Source organism: Dermacentor albipictus, unplaced genomic scaffold (assembly GCF_038994185.2).
Source record: "Dermacentor albipictus isolate Rhodes 1998 colony unplaced genomic scaffold, USDA_Dalb.pri_finalv2 scaffold_18, whole genome shotgun sequence".
Taxonomy (NCBI): Eukaryota; Metazoa; Arthropoda; class Arachnida; order Ixodida; family Ixodidae; genus Dermacentor; species Dermacentor albipictus.
Window position 1 is genome coordinate 6,441,592 of NW_027225572.1, and position 25,887 is coordinate 6,467,478.

Here is a 25,887-nt window from a genome sequence, read left to right on the forward strand (position 1 = left end):
ACTGCACAGACGAGGAAATCGAAGAAGCCTTGAGAGATCAGGGTGTTCTATGTGCAAGACGAATTAAATTTAGGAAAAATACCATTGGAACTCCGACCAAACACATTGTGCTGACCTTTAACTCCTTAACGCTTCCACGTGCCGTTAAGGCCGCTTACCTCTACCTTAGAATAAGACCATATTTGCCCAATCCCCGCCGGCGCTTTCGGTGTCAGAAATATGGCCACGGATCCCAGTCATGTCGCGGAAGTGCAACCTGTGCTAAATGCGGTCAACCAGACCATGGTGATGAAACGTGCACAAGCGAGCTGTACTGTGCAAACTGCGCGGGTCAGCACGCGGCGTTTTCCAGATCTTGTCCTGAGTGGAAAAAAGAAAAAGAAGTGATTGCATTGAAAGTACGGGAGAACATATCATACATTGAAGCCAAAAAGAGAGTCGCGTTTGCCGATAGAGGTACTTACGCGCAGGCTGTGCATAGAGGGCGTGCGCCGCCGATGGTGTCAGTTGGAACACAAGTGGAGCTGCAGGACAAAGTGTCAGCACTCCGGCCCTCCCCACCCAGTGAAAATACAGACGCATGTAGCAAACCTCTCCCAAGAGACCCAGAGGCTTCTACTGGGGCTGACGTCAGTCAGCACGCGGTAGAGGCCACGAAGGTCTCAACATTGGTGCCGAAGGAGCGCTTTCTTTCCAAGAAGTCGGCACCTTCATCAAGCACCATCAACGATGAACGCCCAAAGGGCGATGATATGATGGAAGTGTGTCCGCCGGACACGAATCAAACAAAAGAGCCTACATCTGGTAGGCAAACCAAAAAGTCGGGGATTCCCCCTGGAAAACACAAAGGGGGTAGACTTCCGGTCATTCCCCCTGCCAAAGAGACGTGACCCAAAAAAGCATTTTAGCAAGTTTCTTGCTCATTTACATATGTCATCTTTGTGACCGTTTACATAGAATCTCTTCGTGAAGTACTTGATAGTCCACATCATCAAATATGGCTACAATTGTGCAGTGGAACTGCCGTGGTTTAAGAACTAATATAGATGACATTTACGATCTTTTCGAGGACGCTGAGGCTTCTCTTATGTGTTTGCAAGAAACTCATTTGAAAGGTTGCCATAAACAGCCTCTGCGTCGATATGGCATCTTTCGAAAAGATAGGGAACAGTCTTCAGTCGCATCCGGAGGAGTCGCTATAGTGGTTGCTCAAGGAGTCCCAGTACGTGAAGTGAAGCTTAACACCAACCTAGAAGCTGTTGCAGTAAAGGTTCAGATAGAAAAAAACAATAACAGTATGCTCCCTGTACTTACCACCAGGTAAGAATATCACAAGAAAAGAACTAGAAAATCTCGTGGACGAACTTCCAGAACCTTTCCTTTTATTGGGTGATTTTAATGCTCATAATAACATCTGGGGCAGTAGCCACACTGACGCAAGGGGCAAAATGGTAGAAGAATTTTTAGACAACTGCAATTTGTACCTTTTTAATGATGGAAAGCCAACATATTTTATTGCTCAATCACAATCTACTTCAAGCATTGACCTCTCCTGTGGCACGCCGTCACTTGCCGGGTTTTTCACTTGGGACGTGAGGGAAAACCCACGTGGCAGCGACCACTACCCTATTATACTCAAGCCGATCGACGCGCCTCCAACAATGCCAGCACGAAGATAGAGATGGAAGCTGGGTAAAGCAGACCGGTCTCTTTTTTTGGAAAGCTCCGATATAAGGACTGATGATGTCATCGCACTCAATATTGACGACTTATGTGATGCGATAACCAAACAAATTTTAGATGCAGCTGAAAACTCCATACCACTCTCACAAGCGAAGCTTCCACGTAGACCAAAACCGTGGTGGAATGATGCGTGTGATAAAGCCCGTAGGAAACAAAACTGTGCATGGTCTCGGCTAAACAGGTACCCAACTTTCGAAAATTTACTGTTTTTTAAACAAAAGCGCAGTGAGGCTAGAAGGGAAAGACGGATAGCAAAAAGAACATCATGGGTGAAATATTTGAGCTCTATAAACAGTCGCACAACAAGTAAATTAGTCTGGGAGAAAGTGAGAAAAATTGACGGTATTCATACAGAATACACGCTCCCTATATTTGACGAGGAAACGGATCTTCAAGGTCAAGCAAATGTACTTGGCGAGCACTTTGCTGAAATTTCGAGTGACGCTCACTACACGCCCGAGTTTCTTAAGATAAAGGCCACTGCAGAAAAGAAAGATCTTCGGGTATCACTGAATAGTACTGAGCCATATAACTGTCCTTTCACAAAAACTGAACTCTTCGATGCGATATATTTAGGGAAGAGCCATTCAGCAGGTCCGGACAACATACACTACGAAATGCTGCGACACCTACACATGAACACGTACGACACGATCCTTCACCTTTTCAACAGGTTGTGGGCGGAAGGATATTTTCCAAAAGCATGGAAGAAGGCGTTTGCTCTACCATTTCTAAAACCTGGAAAACCACGCTCTGACCCTAACAGTTATCGCCCCATTGCCTTAACCAGTTGTTTAGGAAAAACTTTCGAAAGAATGGTTAACAGGCGGCTTGTGCACCTTTTGGAAAGTAACGGGTTACTTGATCAGTACCGGTGCGGCTTTAGAGTCAACCGCAGTACAATCGACCAATTAGTCCGGTTAGAAAAAAAATTCGTGAATCTTTCGTCCAAAGGCAACATTGCGTCTCCGTTTTCTTTGACTTATCAAAAGCATATGACACGACGTGGAGACATGGGATTTTAATTGACTTGAACAGATATGGAATAAAAGGGCACATGCTTGGTATAATCAAAAGCTATCTGGAGGACAGAATTTTTCAGGTGATGGTTGGCCCAACTTTCTCCAACTGTTTTATACAGAAGAATAGAGTGCCGCAAGGTGGAGTATTGAGCGTTACACTATTTTTAGTGAAGCTCAATTCGATAAGTACAGTTATTCCTCCTTCTCTAATGTATTCTTTGTATGTCGATGACATTCAACTTTGTTTCTCCTCTTGTAATATGGCTACTTGCGAACGCCAACTGCAGTTAGGTGTAACCTCTATAGTGCGATGGGCAAACGAAAATGGTTTTAAATTTTGCGCAGAAAAAACAATATGCTTGCCTTTCAGTCAATACCGAAGGCTCACACCGGACCCAACATTACATATTAAAGGACAGCAAATCACAGTAAAGAATGAATACAAATTTCTTGGTATAATCTTTGACAAGAAAATCAACTTCAAAGCGCACATCGCTTATGCAAAACAGAAATCTCTCAAATCTATAAATTTAATAAAGCTCCTATCCCATCGATCATGGGGTTCAGATAGAATATGTCTGCTTCGCATATACAATGCAGTTGTCCGGTCACAATTAGACTATGGATGTTTTGTGTACGGCTCCGCTCGAAAGTCCGCATTAGAGGTTCTGGATCCCGTGCATCATCTTGGACTACGTCTGTGTTCCGGTGCGTTTCGTACGTCTCCTATACAAAGCTTGAATGCAGAAACCAACCAGTTGTCTTTGGAACACAGAAGACTATTTCTTGGAAACATGTACATAATGAGAGTACTGTCCTGTTCAACGCATCCTTGTAGACTACTATTTACAAGGCCGCGCTTTGAAATGCATTTTAGCAACAAACCAGCAATCATTCCTTCCTTTTTTATTAGGTACCAAAAGCTGAATGCGGACCTATGTTAGAACGTAAGAAATAAATTCTTGCAAGATGAACCTTCTTTTGCTCCTTGGGAGATGAAACATGCGAAATGCGACTTTCGATTAACAAAAAACAGAAAACAATTTTCACCAAGAGAGGCTTTACTAAGCGAATATTTAGAAATCGAATCAGAGTATAATTTTTGCATGAAATACTTTACAGATGGATCAAAAAGCAATGGAAATGAAGGCGCTGCAGTGACATCAAATCAATTTGAAAAACAAATCAGACTTCCAAATCGGGCTACTGTCTTTACTGCAGAACTTCATGCCATTTCGTTAGCTCTTGAAGACATCCTGAAAAGAGGAAATAATCAATCTGTTATATTTAGCGACTCCTTGAGCTCTCTTCAAGCTCTCGCATCTAGGTTACCATGTAGAAATAATCTGCTGAAGAAAATACAAAATCAATACACAAAATGCCACATGAGAGCTTTAAATGTCACTTTCTGCTGGATTCCTAGTCATGTAGGAATTCCCGGCAATGAAAGAGCAGATTTTATGGCAGCCCTTACCAAAGATTTGGAGCTACATGATGTTGGCATACCTTGGCAAGATTATAAAGCCACTTTAAGAATAGCAGTTGAGAAACAATGGCAGAAAGTGTGGGATCAAGAAAAACTTAACAAGCTTCACTGCATTAAACCTATTTTACGAGAATGGCGCAGTTGTCGCCACAGACAAAGATTTGATGAGGTTATATTATGGCGCTTGAGAATTGGTCACACAAGGCTGACACATAGTTACTTAATGAATAACAAAGAACAACCAACATGCCAACATTGCGGTGAAATTTTAACCATGCTACACTTTTTAATAACGTGTCCTGGCTTAGAAAAATGGAGGCAAATATATTTTAAGATCTTTTACGAGAAAAGAATCCCTATCCATCCCATGTTTTATTGAGTGATGAACCACTCGTGCCATATGAAGATACTTTTAACTTTTTAAAAGCCACGGGAATTCTACAAGAACTATAGCAAATTTAAGGTTTTATATTTTTACTTGGCTATTTACACAATTTTACAGCATTTGAAGAAATAGGCTAATCCGAAAAACATGTGTTTGGCGCAATATAGTCTGCACGGCTGCTGCGCCATAAAAATCCCAAATCATCATCATTATACAAGAATGAATTCGCTTAGTTGAGAAATATATAAGAAACGGGTATGGCACCATTTGGTAACATTATCGCATCATGTAGTGCAATTCCATGCTCATCACTGTCACTAGGTATGCGCTGAACATATACAAATGGCCATTTGTAGCAAACTCCAGCATTCAACCATAAGAACTTATGAAGAACCAATTCCGATTGCTCTTTAATAATGCATTTACAATGCTTTCATAAGTTGTTCATTTGTGACACTCTGCTGCACTATGTGCTACGGGTGACCTTGCGGGATATACGTGGAGTAAGATGAGTGGATTATTTATTGATTTGTTGAGCGGACGCTGCACTCGATTCCGAATTGGCCTTCGAATGAGTGGTGCACACTCTTCGCACTCTTTGGGGTCGGCCCACGAAAGCGATCATACAGCCACTCCAAGTAGTGGTAGGCTCCTAGACAATGCTAAACACACTAAAGAAATCAGCACACCATTGCTTCATAGAATAGTGAGTCAAGTTGGAACGTTTAAGAACAAGTCCGCACGTTAAACCACTAACGTTACGTTTTACCAAGCGGTCACAAAAACAAATTTCAGAGCCCAGTTTTTTTGTGAGAAGCTACGCTTTTAAAAAAGTATGTACATGTATTTCTGATTGCTGCCATCTCATACAATATCCCAGAATTCCTGTAGCTTAGCGACAGCGAGAAATACGAAAAACGTACCGTACTTATGACATCTGACAAAAGAAGGCCGAATGTTACGTACTATCGCGCCATGTTTCCGTACAGTCACGAACATGAATTCGAATGAGTCACGTGCATGAAATGCCAAAGCATTCAATTGTTCATCATCCGTCCACTTTAATTGCTTCTTTTTCCCGTAATTTTCTGGTTCATGCAGCTAGGACAGGCGTAAATATTGTTACAAAAAGCAAACTTAAAACAATACAGCGACAGCTGCTGCTATTGCCTTGATGGAAAATTGGCACGTGCTGCTAGAAAGCCTGAACTAGCAACATTGAAAAAAAATTGGTTGTCAGTTTAGCACTCGTCGAAGAGTGTGAAGGCGAAAGCCTGAGCGCTCAAGAGACATCCATTAAACTCAGTGGCTATGGTGTTGGGCTGCTGAGCACGAGGTCGGGGATCGAATCCCGGCCCCGGCGGCCGCATTCCGATGGTGGCGAAATCCGACAACGCCCGTATACATAGATTTAGGTGCACGTTAAAGAACCGCAGGTGGTCGAAATTTCCGGAGTCCTCCACTGCGGCGTGCTGCATAATCAGAAAGTGGTTTTGGCACATAAAACCCCAGAAATGCTTTACGAAATTTTACGTTCACCGTATCGCCTACTTTCATTCGAGTCGGCTTGGCACCTAAGCCAGCGTAAGAGTGTAAGTGATCTCTGCCTGGTACCATTTCATTGCCATGTGTCGCAGGATGAGATCTCCAATTAGGGATACGCGTTAGCTTTGATGCGTTCAGCAGGATCATCCACATACCATATACACGCTCGTCATCCACGCTCATCCACGCTCATCATCCATCATCCACGCGATCATCCACGCTCATCCACATACAACTTAGCCTGCTGCTGCTTTTCGATCACCTTTTGTCCAACTTCTGCCGGAGGCTTCTTGCGGACCACCCTGAGTCTGAGTCGTTCGATGACGTCGTCATACACCAATTGGCGTAGCTCATTGGCGACCTGCTGCCGGAAAGCCAGGAATAGGCACCGCAGGATGGCGAACACCGGCGCGATGTCTTGCCGCCGCCTGCTCCGGTAGATGTAGTCCATAATGAGCCCCACCTCACCATGGAAGAGATGTTCGCACTCCAATGGTACGCCTGCAGATAGTTGTGAAGAAAAATGTGACGTAACTCGACAAGTTAAAGTGCTGCCGTCAATCTGAAGCCGAAGTTGCTGGATAGCGTTGAGGCCCAAAAATGAAGTCCGATTCGGAGTCGCGTAGAATGTGACGTTGGCTTTTCCTTGGTGTCGAGCATCTGTTTGAAAACAGCAAAGGATCTCGACGCGTCGTTTGGAGAAGCTTTGTAGTTGAACCGAAGTTTTCGGAAGTTGATATTTCTAGTCGAAGAATTGCTTGAAGTACTCCTTTGTCTTGAGAGACACTATACCTCTCGTATCCACTAGAAGCTACATGTTTATGTCTTGGCCAACGACAACGGAAACGCTTATGTCCCTCGTGCTTTGAAGGTACATAGACGATATTTTTGTAATTCCCTCGCATGGTGTGAAGGATATGCTTCACTTCATATCCGACTTTAATGATGCCCATCCATACATATCTTCACAGGCGTATTCTTCATCTATTATTGAATTCCTTGATGTCAGTGTTTCAGAGCAAGATAATAAAATATCTACTGCCCTATACAAAAGCTGACAGAGCGATATTTATATTTGCACTTTTATAGTAGCCACATTAAATATTACAAGAATAGCATTGCTTATAGTCAGGCCGTACGTTTCAGAAGAGTCTGTTCTGAACAATCCTGGCTTCAAAAACAAATTTCCGAACGCTTAAAACGCATTAGTGAAACAAAATTGTACACCACAACTAATTGACCAGATAATAAAACGCGCGGCCGTAGGACGCTTCTGTCCACCGCGAAGAAACTGACTCCCTTACCCAAAGCAAATCTTCTCCCAAGACATTCTGAGTCAGTCCCGCCTGTTTCGGATGTGCTAAAGAGGCACCAAAATATTCTAATGCAGAGTGACCACCTCAGAAAGATCTCCGCTGAACCACCTTCAGTATTATGCCGTACAACTAGATATATTCGCTATATACGATCATCCTCAGTTACGACTAACTGCTGTGGCGCCATCGGAAGCCATGCTTGCTGAAAACGGCGACGTAAATTTTGCCTCTACATGCGCACGTCGCAGCACGCGACTAGTAAGGCTTCACAGTTTCGTTTAAACATCGAAGGCGACTTCAACTGCGGTACTAAAAACGTAATATATATTGACACGTGTACTTGTTTGTCTTTATCGGGCGACATGTTTCACCGCCTAGCAAATGTTATAGCACAGCGCAGAACGCGCCTACATGTATAGGAAGTTTCTGGAATGTTATCAATGGTTTCGTCCGCTGTCTGTCACCGAACCTTGCGTAATCTGATTGCATGTGTGCGCGACGCGAATAATGTAGAACGTTGTGGAAGGCACGCGGGTCCCAGCGATAACTCTGGAACATTCGACGACTGATGTATAAAAGCCGACGTGCTTGACCCGCTGATCAGATTTTTGACGATCGCCGACCGTGTTCGCCGCTATCGTTGTGCTATACGTGTAACTTGTTTTTGTGGGCGCAGGTTCGCCCAATAAAAGTTAGTTTTGTCTTTCACAGTATTGCTACTGTGTTCTTCAACGTCAAGGCCACGTGACATGTGGTAGAGGTGCTTGTGCGTTCATGTACCGAACGCCCCCGCAAAGGCACGATGCAAGCCCGAAGCCCGAGCACAAAACCAACATCGTCCAAGACCAGCGTGCTAGCCGCCAACAGCAAGGACTGCCCCCAGAGCACGGATTTCTACCTGATACGACAAAGAAGATCGTGGCCAAGACACCCCCATTGGCTGCTTCAGCGACCCCCGTTATCCTGCAACAACCTCGGGACCCACCAACCTTTCATGGAGCAGCTACTGGAGACCCGGAATCTTGGCTGGAGACCTACGAACGAATCGCGACTTTCAACAACTGGGACTCCGATGACAAGCTGCGGCATGTATACTTTGCCTCAGAAGGCGCCGCGAGAACGTGGTTTGAGAGACGGGAGTCGACCATGACAACACGGGACCTGTTCCGTAGCGGCTTCCTGCGCACCTTTACGAGCGTCGTGCGCAAGGAAAGGGCCGAAGCTATGCTGTATGCCCGATTGCAGCTACCTAACGAGAACGTTGCCATCTTTACGAAAGAAATGAGCCGTCTGTTCCGCTATGTCGACACGGATATGTCCGAGGAGGAGGAAGTCGGCCCACTGAAGAGTGGTGTAAAGGGGGAACTTTCGCCGAAATGGTACGAAGCCCACCGAAGACTGTCGACGAGTTTCTTCGCGAGGCCACTAGCATCGAGCAGACACTGCAAATGCGGAACCGGCAATTCAACCGCCGCACGAACTCGACAAGCTACGCCGGAGTTCAGTCACTCGCCACTGACGACCTGCACGAGACTATCCGAGCGGTCGAGCGGGAGAAGCTACTAAAGTTGTTTCCGTCATCACAGCATCAAGTGGCTTTGATTGCCGACTCCCTACCTGAAGCGCTCCAACAACTACTCGGAGTAGCCCCTGAATCGCCATAGCCTCAGCCACAAGCGATGACATACGCCGCTGTAGGCCGCCGTCACGTTCCCAATCCGCGCCCACGGCAGGGCCCAGTGACGACACAGTTCCGGCGTCGACCACCGCCCCCGCCGCAAGCACGCCAACCTGCCAGCCCACGCAGCATTCCAAGGAGGACTGACGTTTCGCGTGCCCCCGACCACCGTCCGCTTTGCTATCACTGCGGAGAAGCCGGGCACATCTACCTACGATGCCCATACCGGAAGATGGGACGAGGGTTCGCCGTGAACGCGCCGCGACCAAAGATTGGCGAACGACCTCGCGATATCGCCGACTACCCCGCCACCACTCAGTGGAACCCTCTACGACCATCCCGTTCGCCGTCACCAGGCCGCTACCTGGCACCGCAGCGCCGGCCATACAGCGGCCCAGCCCCGGGGTGATTTGCGAGCCCGTATCCGGAAAACTAAAAGCAGCAACCGATGGAGGTGTGGTTGCTGTTCGTCGAACTGACGAGGATCCTCTGCCGCCGACGAAGACGCCGAAGAAACCACCTCGACGACATAACGACACGCCGCCGTTCCGACGAAGCCTGAAAGCAAAGAATACGACGAGGAAAGACGACCTGACGACATCGCATACCAGCCACAGGTCAACGCGACGCAGCCGTGATCCGACGCCAAGACCGAACTGTAATGCAAGACAAAGAACCACCGACCTCGACGTGCTTCTCGACGGCCACGCAGTCACCACCTTAGTCGATACAGGGGCCGATTACTTCGTCATGAGTCGACACATCGCCGCCCAGTTGAAGAAAGTTAAGACTGCATGGGAAGGCCCCCAAATTCGGACCGCTGGATCGACACCTCATTGTGCCGACTGAAATTTGCACCGCAAGAATTACCGTTTACGACCGGACTTACCCTGCTACCTTCGTTATCCTGCAACAGTGTTCACGAAACGTCATTCTCGGCATGGACTTCCTGAACCGACACTGCGCAATCATAGACCTGAAGTCAAAATTAATAACTCTGTCGGAAGATCAAGCGATACTACCGGAGAGCTCTCATAGTCACCACGCCTTGAGTGTGCTCGAAGATCAAGTGAGCCTCCCGTCGCGCTCCAACATTATTATTTCCGTCGCAACCGAAACACCCGGTGACGTAGAAGGCGTCATCGAGGGCGACTAATATCTACTGCTGGACCGTGAAATTTGCATCGCAAGAGGGATCGCTCGACTCCACGGAGGGAAAGCGGAAGTTATGCTAACCAGCTTCAGTCAAGAGTTCAACCACATCAATAAGGGCACGACAATCGCGTACATCGAGGAAATTGTGGAAACCAGCAATGCCTTCGTCCTCTCGGATTCTTCCGCATCTCCCCCGAAGAGCATAGTCCCCGAGCCAGGCTTCGACGTGAATCAAAGCCTTCCTATGAGTAAGCAGCAACAGATCAGAAGTCTTCTCCGACGATACAAAGACTGCTTTTCGGCGTCATCGAGGCTTCGACAAACACCTGCTGCAAATCATCGCATAAAAATTGGAGGACGCTTAAGCTTCGCCTTCAAGAGTGGAACGCGACAGCGTTCCCGTCGACCCCCCAAGGGGTGTAAGACAATGCGCTACGGCGCAGCGATCACTTACGAGGCGCCCCGCAACGGACGCGGTGAGCGTCGAGCAACGCAGTGTTCGGCGCGGCAGCGAAATGTGCGCCTTAGCAAACGGAACGAACCAAATAACTCGGTGTCTCGGAGGAGGAAACGATCTACGCCAGCCAAATGTCGTGGTCGACACGGGCAGAGAGATAGATAGATAGTAATGTAAAGAAAGGAATGGCGCTTGAGTCTGCAACCCGTGTGGGAGAACGGCGAAGCGTCGTCAGGGGAGAGGGTGTCGGGGCCCCGACGCGCCTGGCGCCAGTCCGCGCACAGCCCCAATGCGCGCGTGGTGCGCCACCTGTCGGGGCAGCGCCGTACATTGAGAGGAAGGGGTCTTCTTTGCTTGCCGCAAGATGGCTCTGCGTGTGCGGTAAGCACAGAAGAAATGTTGCATAAACTTACTGCGCTACTCATGTAAATGCGACTTCTGTAAGTTACATGCTCATAATTACAGATATACACCGCAGTATAACTTTCTACGGCACGTTTCTAAGGCAACACCGCATTCACTAGAAGCGCTTTTGTACTTGTTTGAAGCATCGAACTCGTGGCTGAGTGGTAGCATCTCCGTCTCACACTCCGGTGACCCTGGTTTGAGCCATCTTCGAAGTTGCTTTTTATTTATGAAATGCCTGCCGTGATTTATCGCTCATGGCCAACGCCGCAGACGCCGACGCCGACGACACCGGCTTTTCTGCGACACGAGCTCCTTAATGCTATCGCGTTAACAACCGAAAAGTGCGCTCGACCACTCCGCCAGAGCCCTCACCGAGTTTCTACGCGAGAACGTGAAGCTATTAGGCAACAAATTGACGAAATGCTGCGCGACGACATCATCCAGCGGTCGAAAAGCCCGTAGGCATCTTCTGTAGTCCTGGTGAAGAAAAAGGACGGAACCCTACGCTTCTGCGTTGATTATCCTCGACTGAACAAGATCACGAAAAAGGATGTATGCCCCCTTCCACCAGTAGACGACGCACTGCATCGGCTCTGCAGCGCTAAATACTTCTCGTCGATGATGGACCTCAAGTCTGGCTACTGGCAAATAGAAGTCGACGAGAGAGATCGCGAAAAGACCGCCTTCATCACGCCAGACGGCCTCTACGAGTTCAAGGTCATGCCATTCGGACTGTGCTGGGCGCCTGGAACGTTTCAACGCGTCATGGACGCGGCCTTAGCAGGATTGAAGTGGCAGACGTGTCTTGTTTACTTGGATGACGTCGTTGTCTTCGCCGGAAATTTCAACGATCACCTTGGGCAGCTTGCGACAGTATTAAGGCCATCAAGTCATCAGGGCTCACCCTGAAGCCGGAAAAGTGCCGCTTCGCTTGCGATGAGCTTCTGTTCCTAGGCAACGTCATCACCAAATCTGGAGTACGCCCCGACCCGCAGAAGACAGCTGCCATCGCAATGTTCCCAAAGCCAATCGACAAGATGGTAGTGCGCAGATTCCTTGGCAAGTGTGTCTACTATAGGCGCTTTTTCAACGACTTTTCACGCATCGCGGAGCCACTAACACATCTAACGAAATGTGATGTCGAGTTCAAGTGGGAAACGCCGCAGGCCGGTGCATTTCAAGAACTCAAATGACGCATGCAGTCGCCGCCGGTACTTGCACACTTAGACGAGGACGCCAATACGGAAAACCACACTGACGCCAGTAGCCTAGGCCTCGGTGCTGTCCTAGTCCAGATGAAAGACGGAATGGAACGGCTGTTATTTTACGCTAGCCAGTCGCTGTCACAAGCGGAATGCTTTTATTCTACGACTGAAAAGGATTGCCTCGTCACCATTTCGGCTAAAGCAAAATTCCGCCCTTACCTCTATTGCAGCCCATTCAAAGTCGTCAGCGACCATCACACGTTGTGTTAGCTAGCGAACTTAAAGGACTCTTCAAGACGGCTGGCGTGGTGGAGCCTCAGAGTGCAAGAATATAACGTCACGCTAATATACAAGTCCGGAAGAAAACACTCCGGCGCCGACTGCTTATCATGCGCCCCCATCGATTCCCCGCCGCAAGACGACAAGGACGACGACGCCTTCCTTGGAATAATAAGCGCGGAAGACTTCACTCAACAGCAACGAGCAGAACCGGAGCTAAAAGGTCTCGTCGAGTATTTGGAAGGGAAAACCGACGTTGTCCCTAGGGCGTTTAAGCGCGGGTTGTCTTCGTTCACGCTGCAAACCAACCTGCTCGTGAAGAACTTCTCACCAGTACGCCCCAGCTACCTTCTTGTACCGTCAGCGCAGCGTCCAGAAGAACTGCACGCTCCACACGACGATCCATGTTCTGGGCACCTCGGATTCTCCCGGACGTAGTCGAGGATACAGGAAAGATATTACTGGCCGAGTCTGACCGCTGGCGTCGCCCGTTACGGCAAGACCTGCCGAGACTGTCAGCGACGGAAGACACCACCGACAAGGCCAGCAGGATCACTACAGCCGATTGAACCTCCTCGCCGACCATTCCAGCAGATCGGGATGAATTTGTTGGGGCCGTTTCCGACGTCAACATCCGAGAATAAGTGGATTGTCGTGGCGACTGACTGTCTCACCCGCTTCGCTGAAACTAAAGTTCTACCAAAAGGCAGCGCAGTTGAAGTGGCGAAATCGTTCGTCGAGAACATCCTGCTGCGACATGGTTCCCCAGAAGTCCTCATCCCGACAGAGGAACAGTTTTACTGCAGAGCTCACCCAAGTCATTCTGCAATACAGCCAGACAAGCCACAGGAGGACAACTTCCTACCACCCGCAGACGAATGGTCTCACGGAGCGCCTGAACAAGACCCTCGCCGACATGCTACCAATGTACGTTGAAGTCGAGCACAAGATGTGGGATGTGGTCCTACCGTATATAACCTTCGCTTACCACACGGCGGTGCAAGAAACAACGCAGATCACGCCGTTCAAGTTGGTTTATGGCAGGAACCCGACGACGACGCTCGATGCCATGCTGCCGCACGTCACAGACGAGGAGAACCTTGACGTCGCTACCTATCTCCAGCGCGCCGAAGAAGTCCGACAACTCGCCCACCTACAGATCAAGAACCAGCAGCGTAGAGACAGCCGACACTACAACCTCTGACGATGCTGCGTCGAGTACCAGCCCGGTGACCGTGTTTAGGTTTGGACCCCGATACGCCGACGAGGACTGAGAAACTATTGCGACGCCATTTCGGAGCCTACAAAGTCATTCGACATGTTCGCGCATTGGACTGAGTTCGTGCCAGACGGCATTTCGCATTCACAGCGGTGCCGCGCACGATCTGATGAGGTCCACGTGGTCCACTTTAAACTATTGAAACGGACTCTGACGAGCTTCCTTATTTTGTTGTTATCTTTGCTACGGGTGTTTTTCTTTATTACTTTCCTTTCCACCATCGGGTCGATGCTTTTTAGGAGGGGGGTATTGACACGTGTACTTGTTTGTCTTGATCGGGCGACACGTTTCACCACCTAGCAAATGTTATCGCACAGCGCAGAATGCGCCTGCATCTACAGGAAGTTTCTGGAATGTTATTCCTGGTTCCATTCCGCTGTCTTTCACCAAACCTTGTGTAATCTGATTGCATGTGTGCGCGACGCGAATAATGTCGTACTTTGTGGAAGGCACGCGGGTCCCACCGATTACTCTGGTACATTCGACGACTGATGTATAAAAGCCGACGCGCTTGAACCGCTGATCAGATTTTCGACGATCGCCGACCATGTTCGCCGCTATCGTTGTGCTATTAGTGTAGCCTGTTTTTGTGGGCACAGGTTCGCCTAATAAAAGTTTGTTTTGTCTTTCACAGTATTGGTACTGTGTTCTTCAACATCACCAACACGTGACAATATACTTGAATGTACACTGTACCGAAAAGAGCGCATAATGAGAAACAGAAAGGCATGTTGGATTGTGTTTTAACAATCATAAATCCCATGCTCACGCATTGCCCAACCTGTTTATCTCGAAACACGTGTATATTCCTGACCACTCATTTCATAAGCTGATTGTCACGTTGCTTAAATATGGATTTCGATCAAATTGTCATCGAGAAGCCCGTGAATCTAAGTTTGATGCCATGAGTCGCGTCTGGTTTGAACGAAAGTACAGGAAAATTTAGTTGCCCGGCTTCATAGACCGTCACATATTCCCTGGTTTGCGTCCTTTTTACTAGCACATTACAATTTTATATTTGTTATCCATTTTTATTTGTTCACTTTCTAATTTTTTAAACATAGCCCCCATTTTGTGACGTTTTCTGCTGTCACATTGCGAACTTCATTTCTTGTGTGTATCACCGCTTTGTTTCTTCAAATCTTTCTGTTCTTTAGAACGATTGACACAAATTTTGTTCGCTAATTTTCACCGTTTTTTATGTAAAGATGCTTAGAACGATTGACACGCATTTTGTTCGCTAATTATCTCCGTTTTTTATGTAAAGATATCTGGACGGTTGATATGGACATGTATCTAAAGTGCACTTATGCCATACATTTTATTCTGATGAAAGCTGGACCCCGGCTGGAACATCAGAAAGTCAGTTCATACGCAGGTCTACTTGACACATGTGCAAAAACTATCTATTCTCTGGGTTTCGGCCGGCGTCTGGCCTTTGTCGAGAAACACCATCCCTATGCCACGTTTTGAGGTAGCATATTTTGAAGCGATATTTTCTGCTTCATGCACTTCGAATGGCAGGACGGACGTTTTGTACGATAAGCTGGGAAGAATAAAATTGAAGAGGTGGAAGAGGTGGAGTAGAAAAGTGGACAAGGTGGAGGTAGGAGGTATAGTGGTGCCTATAGGTCAAATATACATAGAGCAAATAAAAAAATTATGTACTAGTGCTTGTGACTCCTATTTGCCCAAAGTTTATACATGTATAATACCATAGTTTCTTGGCCGTTGTACCACATAGAAACATGTCATAACCAACGTAGTTCTTCTTTCTTTATTTCATTTTTCCGATAATATACTTAAAATATAAGCGAACAGTGTCAAGCGTTTCCAAATGAGCACCGCGAAGGCTTTGTTGAGATGATACACACCTGAGAATAGAGTGACGTTGCTCATCACCCGAGTAGTTATATTTAAAGGCACGCGTGCACGGAAAGTTAAATAAAGCACAGGGCACAGCTAGATCGAAACAAATTATTTAGAAGCTCGGTATAGCCGTTCGATGGCTGCAAAAATTTTATTCTGTGTTTTACGTGCAAATACCACAATATGATTATGTAGTACACCGTGGTGCGGCCTCAGCATTTGTTTTCACCTGCTAGGGTTCCTAAAGGGGCACATCAAACTTCAAAGGCTGAAAACACAGACTGAAATTTGGCACTTCGATACATTTTCAGGGGATGAGGTTGACTGAAGCAAATCTGTGTTTAGAAACCCCGATTCCTGCATGGTAATTCAAGTTGTTGAAGCTACACGCCAGATATCGAGAATCGGAGCAAAATGCGCTGCTGTGCTCACGAATCAAAGCACTGCAATGCATTCAAAGACCCCGGAAATTTATTTTACGCACACATGATTTGCAGCTATACCCAAAATCCGTCCATTCCATAATTCGTCTGTATTTTCTCATGTTATGGTATGCATACCTGAAGTAGCCTTGAGTCTGTTCTACGTTTCCACTGGCACTCATAGGGAAAAGGACGGTAGTTCTATTGCCACATGAATGACAAAGGACGAGGGTATCTTCACCAAATCATAATGTGTTGTTGTTTCTTTGGTTATAAATTGAAACGCTCCATGTAGGAATTTGGTATGTGACGTTTTAAGAGGCATGTTTACATACGGTAGACGAAGTAGTTCCTCAGGTAACAGTATGTGCATGCTCTGTGACATAAATATCTAGGCTTCTTGAAGCACATGCCTGGATGAAACGGAAGGTAATTGTTTATATTCAGGGCCACAGGTGGCAAACCTATTTATGTGCGTTTTACAAAGCTGATGGATCACTTTTGGCATAAATGAGCATTTTTTTCTCCCTGTTATATCGAAAACAACTCCCTTGCATTTCTGTTTTAGAACGCAAAATTTTTTTTACTTGAGAGCGCCTGTTTTGCTCTTTTACAAATTGTAAAGCTCATTGAGGCTCCTACTTTCGGTGCAGTAAACACATGCAACCATAAATAAATATCATGACTGTAGTCATAAAAAATAGCCGGCATGAAATTATGCCAAATGCGAATAATCGCAAAACGCTATCCTAACCATGGCTATTTCATTGCAGATTATAACATGACAAACAACTCAAATATGGGCAAGTATTGTTATGTATTTTTGTTATACGGAAAGTTCACTAAATGAGCACTGTGGGTATGCGGCGAGACTCCGCTCTGTGGCGATGGCTGTCATTAGATATTGCGAGCTGCATTCATACCGCCACCGAATAAGGCCGCTCTTTGAGTAACGTGCTTACGCCAATCGCTTTTATCGCGTTCAATCTGTTGTTTAGTACTCGGTTGCCGTTGCATATCTAAAGAAGTTGGGAGGCATAGCCTGGCTATATTTTTCCGAAAGGGGGGAGAGAGGGTAGTTGGATTGCCGCTTATCAACACCTGGGCCTTTTCACGGTATCGTAAAAGGAGGAAACGTGAACATGAACAGAAACGTCCCGGCTAGCGAACTAGCCCTTGGTAGCAGATAGCACAACTACATCGACTCATTTCTTCTGTGCTGGAGCACCGCTAACATTGGGTCACGTACAGGAAAGATTCTCACTCACGAAAGTGCGATCGTAAGTAATTGCAGCCATCCCATCAAGGGAGTGTGCACAAAGGCCCACTCGAGACTGGCAATGATTCTCCTACTCCCTGCAGAAGATTCGTGCGCCGATGAAACACCCTATTTAACAGGGATAAGCGGGCTAGTTGGTGGTCGTTATTGGAATGCATCATGTAACCGCTCAAAAACAATGGACAAAGAAGGAACACACAGGACAGGCGCCTGTCCTCGCCTGTCCTGTGTGTTCCTTCTTTGTCCCGTGTTTTTGTGCGGTTACATGATGCATTCCAGAAACACCCTACACTGTCAGCCATAGGGCGCGCAATATAGCGTTAAACAACAGTGTCCCGGCTTCGTACTTCACTCCTAATTCTGAATCGCAAAGGCTTCTTTCTTTCTTTCTTTCTTTCTTTCTTTCCTTCTTTCTTTCTTTCTTTCTTTCTTTCTTCCTTTCTTTCTTTGTTTCTGTAGGCTTCACGAAGTATGTGAACAAAAATACACAATTTAGTTGCTTAGATGAACGCTTCATTTGCTTATTGGAATATTGGAACGGTATTCTATAAGAGATGGCATTATAATACGGTTCGCCTGTATGGGGGACGCATATGCCTTTGACTCACCACTACCACGCCGAAATGTGGTGCTGGAAAGAACCTTGCATTGCAGAGCATGTGCAGCGATTATATGTTAAAGTATTTGAACAGAACGTAGCTTACAAATCTTCTCTGGACGCGTTGAGAAGGTAAATTGTTGAAGCGCCAATAATGCTCATAAGCTTATAAATGTGCGATCTCACCAAATCTGACAGTGTTAAGAAGAGACGCCACACATTTCAATTTTATGGGAACACATGTGTCGGCCTTTAATATCCTTGCATGCCGAAAGCAGTCGGGTTACGAACCATTGCATTTATGTTTCTTAACGAAGGGTCGAGTAATTAGCGTCAGAGGACTAATAGGAGCAACGTGGTGTCAATTAAACAGCATGTCATACCAACAGGAAATCAATATAAATACCCGGGCGCTTCCATAAACCAACGAAGGACTCAAGCACCCACCATGCTAACCTGAATATAAAGGGGAAGTGAAATGCAGAAATAATGAAACATTTTAGGGGCACAAGAAATATGAGATGACGCGTAGAGTCTGGAAGGAGTAATGGTGCAAGTGCTAAAGTTCGCAAATGTCACTGTGTGCTTTAAATGGGATATGTTGTCACGGTTAAAGTTAACGAATGATTAGTAGGGCGGTTGGTTTAGGGAGGCCAAGGTAAAACCACACATGAAGAAGTGCAGGGTGAAATGGGTTGGGCCTCCTTTGAAGTCAGAGGAGCGCCGGTAAAAATTATTTTTGAGGAAAGTCTCAGGTTCATGAATGAAAACACGAGGCCGAATCAACAGACCTTGCCCCTAATTTTAGCCAACTTACGGCCATAAACGGAAAGTCAACATATGCATTCCCAGCCGTGCATTTTTCTTGGACCGACCCGGCCTTATCTGCCGGTAACTCCACTACACGGCGCTGCTGTCAGTTGGAGATAACTGTTGTGCTTCACACGCCCACGACATAGGAGCAACGAAGTGTGATACGTTTTCTATGGAGCAAGGGCCGAACGCCCATAGAAATCAACACGGAAATGTCGCCCACGTATGGGGAAAGGTGTCTCGCTTTGAGAAATATGAGGTGTTCGTGTTGTGAGTTCGGAAAAGGCCGTGAAGACTTGCATGAAAATAACCGTTCGGAGAGGCCAGGTACGTCGCTGAATGACGAAAACAGCATTTCAAATTTAGTGCTGTGATGGGACAAATGTTTGAGTCAGTGTGCGGAAAATGTGAAAAAATAGTGATAGGTACGTAGAATGGTACCAGTTTTGGTAATTACCTGTATGTACCTTATTCTGGCTAATAACAGTATTTGCAAAGACTTTGTGATTCGGCCTTATAAATGGGCGGCCCATATGCTCAAGTATCTGCACCAGAAAAGCGCGAACACAGGATGCCGGAAGATGTCAAGAAAGTTGGCACTCAAGTACAGAGTAATTGATCGTATAAATAGACAACCAGGAGGCATTAAAAATAAAGTGGGGAAACAGAGACAATGAACTGGGTGCAAAAAAATGGAAGCAAAAAGAAGAAGAAGATTTAACAAACTGGGAAGAAAGAAATTTGAAGGAAGCTTCTAAGTTTGTACAAACGGTAGTGCCTTGCTATATCAGGCTCGAGCTGGTTGCGTAAACAAACATTATGGCACTACTGGTCTAACGATGACTGTCGATGGTAATGTGAATATCATTCGAGTACTGCAGCGACAAAGCCTACTCCTCAAGTAACGTTTATTTAACAGGTGCCGTGAAATTTCGGACACTTTCGTTGCTTCGGCTATATGCCACACACTCCCTTATTGCCCCACTTTGCTATGGTACTGCTTGCCTAGGTCGGCCATCATCATGGTGGCATAAACACGACAGCATGGAGCTGATGCAATGATGATGGAATGGGGACGAAGGAGTGATATCGATAGAACAACAAAGGTGGTATAATGACGGCGGAGTGACAACTACATGTTGATTCCTCAATTATGTGAAGGTGCAAGGACAACAGCTTGACGACCAGGACACGAGGACAGTGAGATTATGACGACTCTATGATGACGATGGCGGGACAATGACGGTAAAACGACAACCGGATAAAGAAGCTGAAATGACTAAAACGGCACCACTACGGCGGCATGACGACAGCGATAAGAAAAACGGTATTGTTTGCTTGCCAATGAGATAATGACGACTATGTCATGAAAACGGAGGCCTAATCACGATTGAATGACGCCACCGTACACACAATAGAAGGAAGAACAAGGAATTACGTGGGGCGTTCGAGGAAGGTGGTATGACGACGAATTGATGGCGACAGTGGGATGACGTCACTGAAGTAGCGGTGATGGTAAAACGACAGCCGCACAGGGATGGCATGATGACAACTGTGTTGCGGCAACTGTGTGCGGCGGCGGTGGCTCACGGCGGTGGCACGATGACAATCGGAGGCGGACGTTACAATGACGACGACGTAGCTACCGCGAGGGTAGCACGACAGCGTTGCGACAACGAATGCATGACAACTACTGTAGGACGCCGACACAGTGAAGACTTGGCGTGACAGTGGCATGATGACAATGAAATACCGACGAGTGTAAGATAACAATGGCGTGATGACTGGATCTCAAAACCGGTGTCGCGACAATGACGTGACGATGACGTGACGATGGCATGACGAGTCGGATAACGAAGCCGGAGTGGCCACGATGGAATGACCGCGACAGCATCATGATGGTGGAGTGACAACGAATGCAGTGCGTCTGTATGGCGACGATGACGCGAGGGCGGTGGCATGGTGAGAGTGGATGAGAAAGCTGTAATGGCGGTGCTGCAACGACAACAACGACATCATGAGTGAGGGCACATGCCTACTAGCCGAAACTATTAGAAAACTTGTGGCACTTGGTCGACGTAGGTGGCATGACGAGGGGATCATGGTGGGTATCATATTATGAAGCAGGAATGGCGACGGTTGTACGACACTGACGAAATCGTGATGGTGGCGTGACAAGGAATGTACGATAACTGTAACACAACAATGGTGTGACGACGACGCCATGACGATAATGACGAAACTGGAATCGTGACGTTGCAATGACCAGGACAACATCACGACCACAAGCCTGTACCTAGTGATCCAACGTAATACAGAACTTGGGCCACTGCGTCAGAGTAGAATGCGTCATGACGACGGCATGACGAGAGTAAAATCACGGAGCTAGAATGACCACGACGAAAAGCACACGACGGCAATCACGACCTGGAGCCCGTACCTAGTGACCCAAGGAAGTACACAACTTCGGCCACTGGGTCAGCGTAGGAGGCCTGATAGATAGATAGATAGATAGATAGATAGATAGATAGATAGATAGATAGATAGATAGATAGATAGATAGATAGATAGATAGATAGATAGATAGAATTAAAACGGCTGAATTAGACAAACAATGCTACTCTCATTTTGAAAAGCCGTAGCAAATATTCGCAACAAGGTGAGAAATGTGTCTGCTGCGGCGAAAATTGGGAGACCACCCAGCACATCCTAATCGAACGCAGAGGTATTCAACCATTACGACCCCTAAACAACGTACACCTTCCCGAAGCGCTTCGATTTAGTGCGGACGGAAGCATCAACCAGTTAGCAGTCTAGGTATGCAAGAGCCATTTCGAGTATTTGTGGAGAAAGGCCAGTGAAGAGATTGATACGAGCAGATCCGTTGCAGGCATAGGAAGGGCTACAACGCAAATACAGAAGTTTGCAGGAAGACAAAAAAAGATTGAGGAGATGTATACGAAAATTCTAGAAGGAAAATAATGTATAGCATATGTTATTACTCAAACAGGCTACATGAGTATTTATCGCCGTCCCCTTTCACAGGGGGCACTATTAAATCGTCATCGTAATACTGGTGTCACCTTCTCATCGATGAATGCCTTGGTTCCATACACTCTCCGCCTCACCAACTAGCAACGCAGCTTAACTTGACACTCTATGACTGTAAGAAAAATAAGTTAAAAGTTCGGCTTTCGTAACCGCGACGTATTCGACAAATACCTCTAGCTTCACAGCAAGATAGCAGTACGCATGAAGAATTAATGCTTTAAGTTACTGTGTTTTCTGTTACTGGGAAACTTTGTTTATCAGCGAAATGTTGTGCAAGTTGCCCCATTTCCAAGAATATTTTATGCACGTTTGCGTGACATCGGTCTATTGGTGAAAAAAATACAAGCGCTGGTGCTCGGTGTACATAAATTATATTTTCAGTCCAGCCTGCTCAATTAGCCGGAAGCCTCATTCCGCTGATTCCACTGCTCGTGCGGAATCAGCATGGTGGGCGTGTCCTCGTCTTTTGTGGCCGGACCATTGTGGCGCGTAGTAGTGCGCTACACGACCCCTTCTAGCGAGGAAGCCTAGCCGGGACGGAATGTGACAGCAGAAGTTGCTAAAGCGGTAGAGTCCAAGTAGGCAGGCTTCAGACGATCGCAGGAGACCGTATCTTCCCGGCCGTTGGTGAGCAATCGAAAGTGTTTAGGTGCACGCTTGAGTACTTTGAACGGACCTTAATATGGGGTCACAACGGAGGACGCACAGCGTCGTGGCGCACAAAGACGTGCGTGCAGTTCTCAAGGCCAGGAATGACGTATACACGCCGGGAAGAACGTCGTTGTCGGGGGAGGGGATGACAGACGGCATAGAGCTCTATATACGCCAGGCACAGTTGGAAACGTCAGCAGGTACAGTGGGCGAGTCGTCGAATAATTCACCAGTGAATTGTAGAATGGTGCCAAACGTAAGCCCGCCAGCGCTGGTGAAAGAGTTACTGCGAAGACTGGGTGCAGGTGCCAAATATAACAAAAGGAAGGCGCTCGATTCATGATGAAGGAAAAGCTAATGTCATGAGTGAAGCCTTCAGTTGGCCATGAAAACGTTCGATGATACCATTGGATATCGGGTGGTAAGAGGTAGTCTTGATGTGACTGATGCCGAGTAGCCAAAATAGATTGGCGACCGCGGTCAGTCGTAATGGTGGAAAGAAAACGGTAGCGGCCAACTCCGGAGTGTGATGAGTGCTCGAGCTATCGACTACGCCGTTATGTCTAGGAGGGGCATCACTTGAAGCCGTGTAATGAATCTGTCAATACAGGTTAACAGGTAGCAATGATTCCCGCAGCGAGGAAGGGGGCCAATACTATTGACGTGCAAATTTCTGAAACGGCCGTCCGGGGATGGGAATTTGCCAAGAGGAGTCGCAATGTGGTGATGCACTTTAGACTGTTGGCAACTGAGGCACGCATGTGGCCACCGATGAACGTCTCGGTTGATACTGGGTCACACGTAACTAGAAGTAACGAGTGGCTGTGTTGCGGGAATGCTATGGCGAGCCATAGTATGGAGGCCCGGCAGTATGGGTGAGGCACGCAAGCACGAGGGCGTCTGGTCCAGGTATCGCAAACGAGGGGCACGCCGCAGTGAACAAGAAAAATATCTTCAAACACCAAAGAGAATCGTGCGAATCAGCTGGAGCTCAGAGAAGACACTGTGGATGGCAGCCATGGCGGTCAATTCGACAACCGGTTGCGCGTGGTCCATTGCATGTATGCGGGCGCGACAAAGTGCGCCGACAACGGCATTGGATTTTCCGCTGACGTAACGAATGTCGCTGGTGTATTCAGAAATATAGGCGAGCTGTCTGATTTCATGGGGAGCGTAGGAGGTGCTGCTGGGCGCTAGGGCAGAAGTCTGTGGTCTATGGTCGGCAATGATTTGGCAAAAGCGTCCCTCGAGAACATGTCGATATTGCTTCACATCCGAATAGATGGCAAGCAGCTATCAACCGAACGTGCAGTAGCAGCACTAAGGGGGCGCAAGCTTCTTTGAAAAGAAGATGATGGGCTGCCAGGCACCCGCAGCGTACTGCTGCAACACTTCGCCGACAAAGGTGACCGATGCATCAAACATGAGAGATGTTGGGGCGCAGTATTTGGGTTGGACGAGGAGCGTTGCGCTGGCAATGGCTTCTTTGATGCCTCTAATGCGTGGTGTGCGGTGTCGGTCGAGGCCACGGGAGTATTCGGTGTCTTGAGGCTCGAGAGGAGGTAGTCTGCATCATATTGGTGCAGAGAGGAATGAAGTGGTGGTAATAGTTGCGAGGCCATGGATTTCGCGCAGCTGCCTGGTGGCGGATGACTGAGGAGACTCAGTCATCCCAGTAGCCCGAAGTGTGTTTGAAGGGCGGTCTTCGGAATATAGGAGGGCTCCACAGGAATCTGGTGGCAGGCTTTCACCAGGTAGATCTTGGTAAAAATGGTGCAGCCGTGCAGTGCCGACCCAAAATTGTTGGTGTGCGGTATTACTTACCGGTTCGGGACAGTAGCCTTGTTCAGAACAAGGTAATCGCAGCAGGGGCGCCAGTCACCGTTATTCTTGGGCACCAAATGCAGTGGTGAGGCCCAAGGACTGTAGGAGGGACAAATGAGGCCAAGGTCAAGCATGTGTTGAAACTTCTTTTTGGCGACAGCTACACGATCCGGTGTGAGTCGACGAGCCAGCGCAAACACGGAAGGGCCAGTCGTGATGGTAGGATGTGTCACGCTCTGAGCGACCGAGGACTGAAAGGAGGTGAGTCAGAAAACGCCCGGAAACTCGGCAAGGACTGCGGACCAAGGGTAGGGAACGGTAATTTGCACCTGAAGGAACTGGAGCGGTTGAGGGCGACAGGAAACGCCTTGGAGGGTAAGAAAATATGGGAGTTCAAGATGCGCCGTGCCGCACGTTTATTACGAACCTGTAGTAGCAAAGAAAGTCGGCTCCCATAATAGCCTGGCGCACTGCCGCAATAAGAAACATCCAGCGAAAGGTGCGTCTGAGTCCGATGTGAAGCTTCACCGACTTTTGGCCGTGAGTCCGGATGTTCAATCGGTCCGCAGCAGTGAGAGGAGGCGAGTCGGGAGGATGGTGGCGCTCAGCCAACGTAGGAGGAAGGACGCAAATCTTGGAGCCAGTGTCTACAAGATAGGGGACTTTGATGACATGGTGAGTGACGTGGAAAAGGCGATTGGATCTGGAGCCGGGAACAGCGGTCGCCGTAAATGTTCGGCACAACTGTTTCCCGCGTAGGAGCAGGGCTGGCGGCACTGGCTTGCGCGAGAGCCATGGCGATGGTGGTTCCGCCGATTCCACTGCTCATGCACCGTCATCGTGCTCGACATGTCCTCGCCATCTTTTGTGGCCGGACCATTGGGGCACGCAGTACTGCGCTACATATCTGATAGAGTCACGACGAAAGAGGCTTCCGCAGTCGAGGAAAGAAAGTCTTCAGTGGAGTGAATGCTACCTGGAGAATTACGTAAGCTCAAGGAAAAAATTGTTTGCCGTTAGCTCATTTCTATCACTCAGTATGAAATGTACCTGTTGGAATATTTATCAGCCAGAACCTTTGCAGACAATCAAAAGGAAGACGCTCTCTTTTAGTTGCTAACTTTTTGATACCAACTCAATGCTTATCAAAATTTTTCATTGCTTGCGGGCTTTCATAGAGGCATCTAGATAATATTACTTTTGGAGGCACATTGATCTTTTTCATTGGCTAATAAATCAAGGCATGTGAGAAGGTTAGTTGATAATTGATATTTACAAGAATATTAAGCGCCAAACCAGCACAAGGATCACAGGGAAATATATGATTGTGTCGTTCGCTTTGCTTGTTGTCCTTATTTTGGTTTGAACGGTTCGAGACTAATAGGTGCTGCTTCAGAGTCATGCATATTGACTTTTAGTGAT

The 25,887-nt window shown here is 47.3% G+C and overlaps 1 protein-coding gene across 16 annotated transcripts in view; it reads left to right on the top strand.

Annotated features, from left to right (window-relative positions):
• Positions 1-25,887, top strand: part of LOC135908735 (uncharacterized) — a 1,076,237-nt gene that overhangs the window by 206,681 nt on the left and 843,669 nt on the right. For 15 of the 16 annotated variants that reach the window (XM_070529152.1, XM_070529157.1, XM_070529150.1 and 12 more), the window contains one exon: positions 17,023-17,052. The exons of the other annotated variant lie outside the window; for it this stretch is intronic. In XM_070529152.1, coding sequence (XP_070385253.1) covers positions 17,023-17,052 — 30 coding nt within the window. The remainder of the gene's footprint in view (positions 1-17,022; positions 17,053-25,887) is intronic. 16 annotated transcript variants of the gene reach the window in all.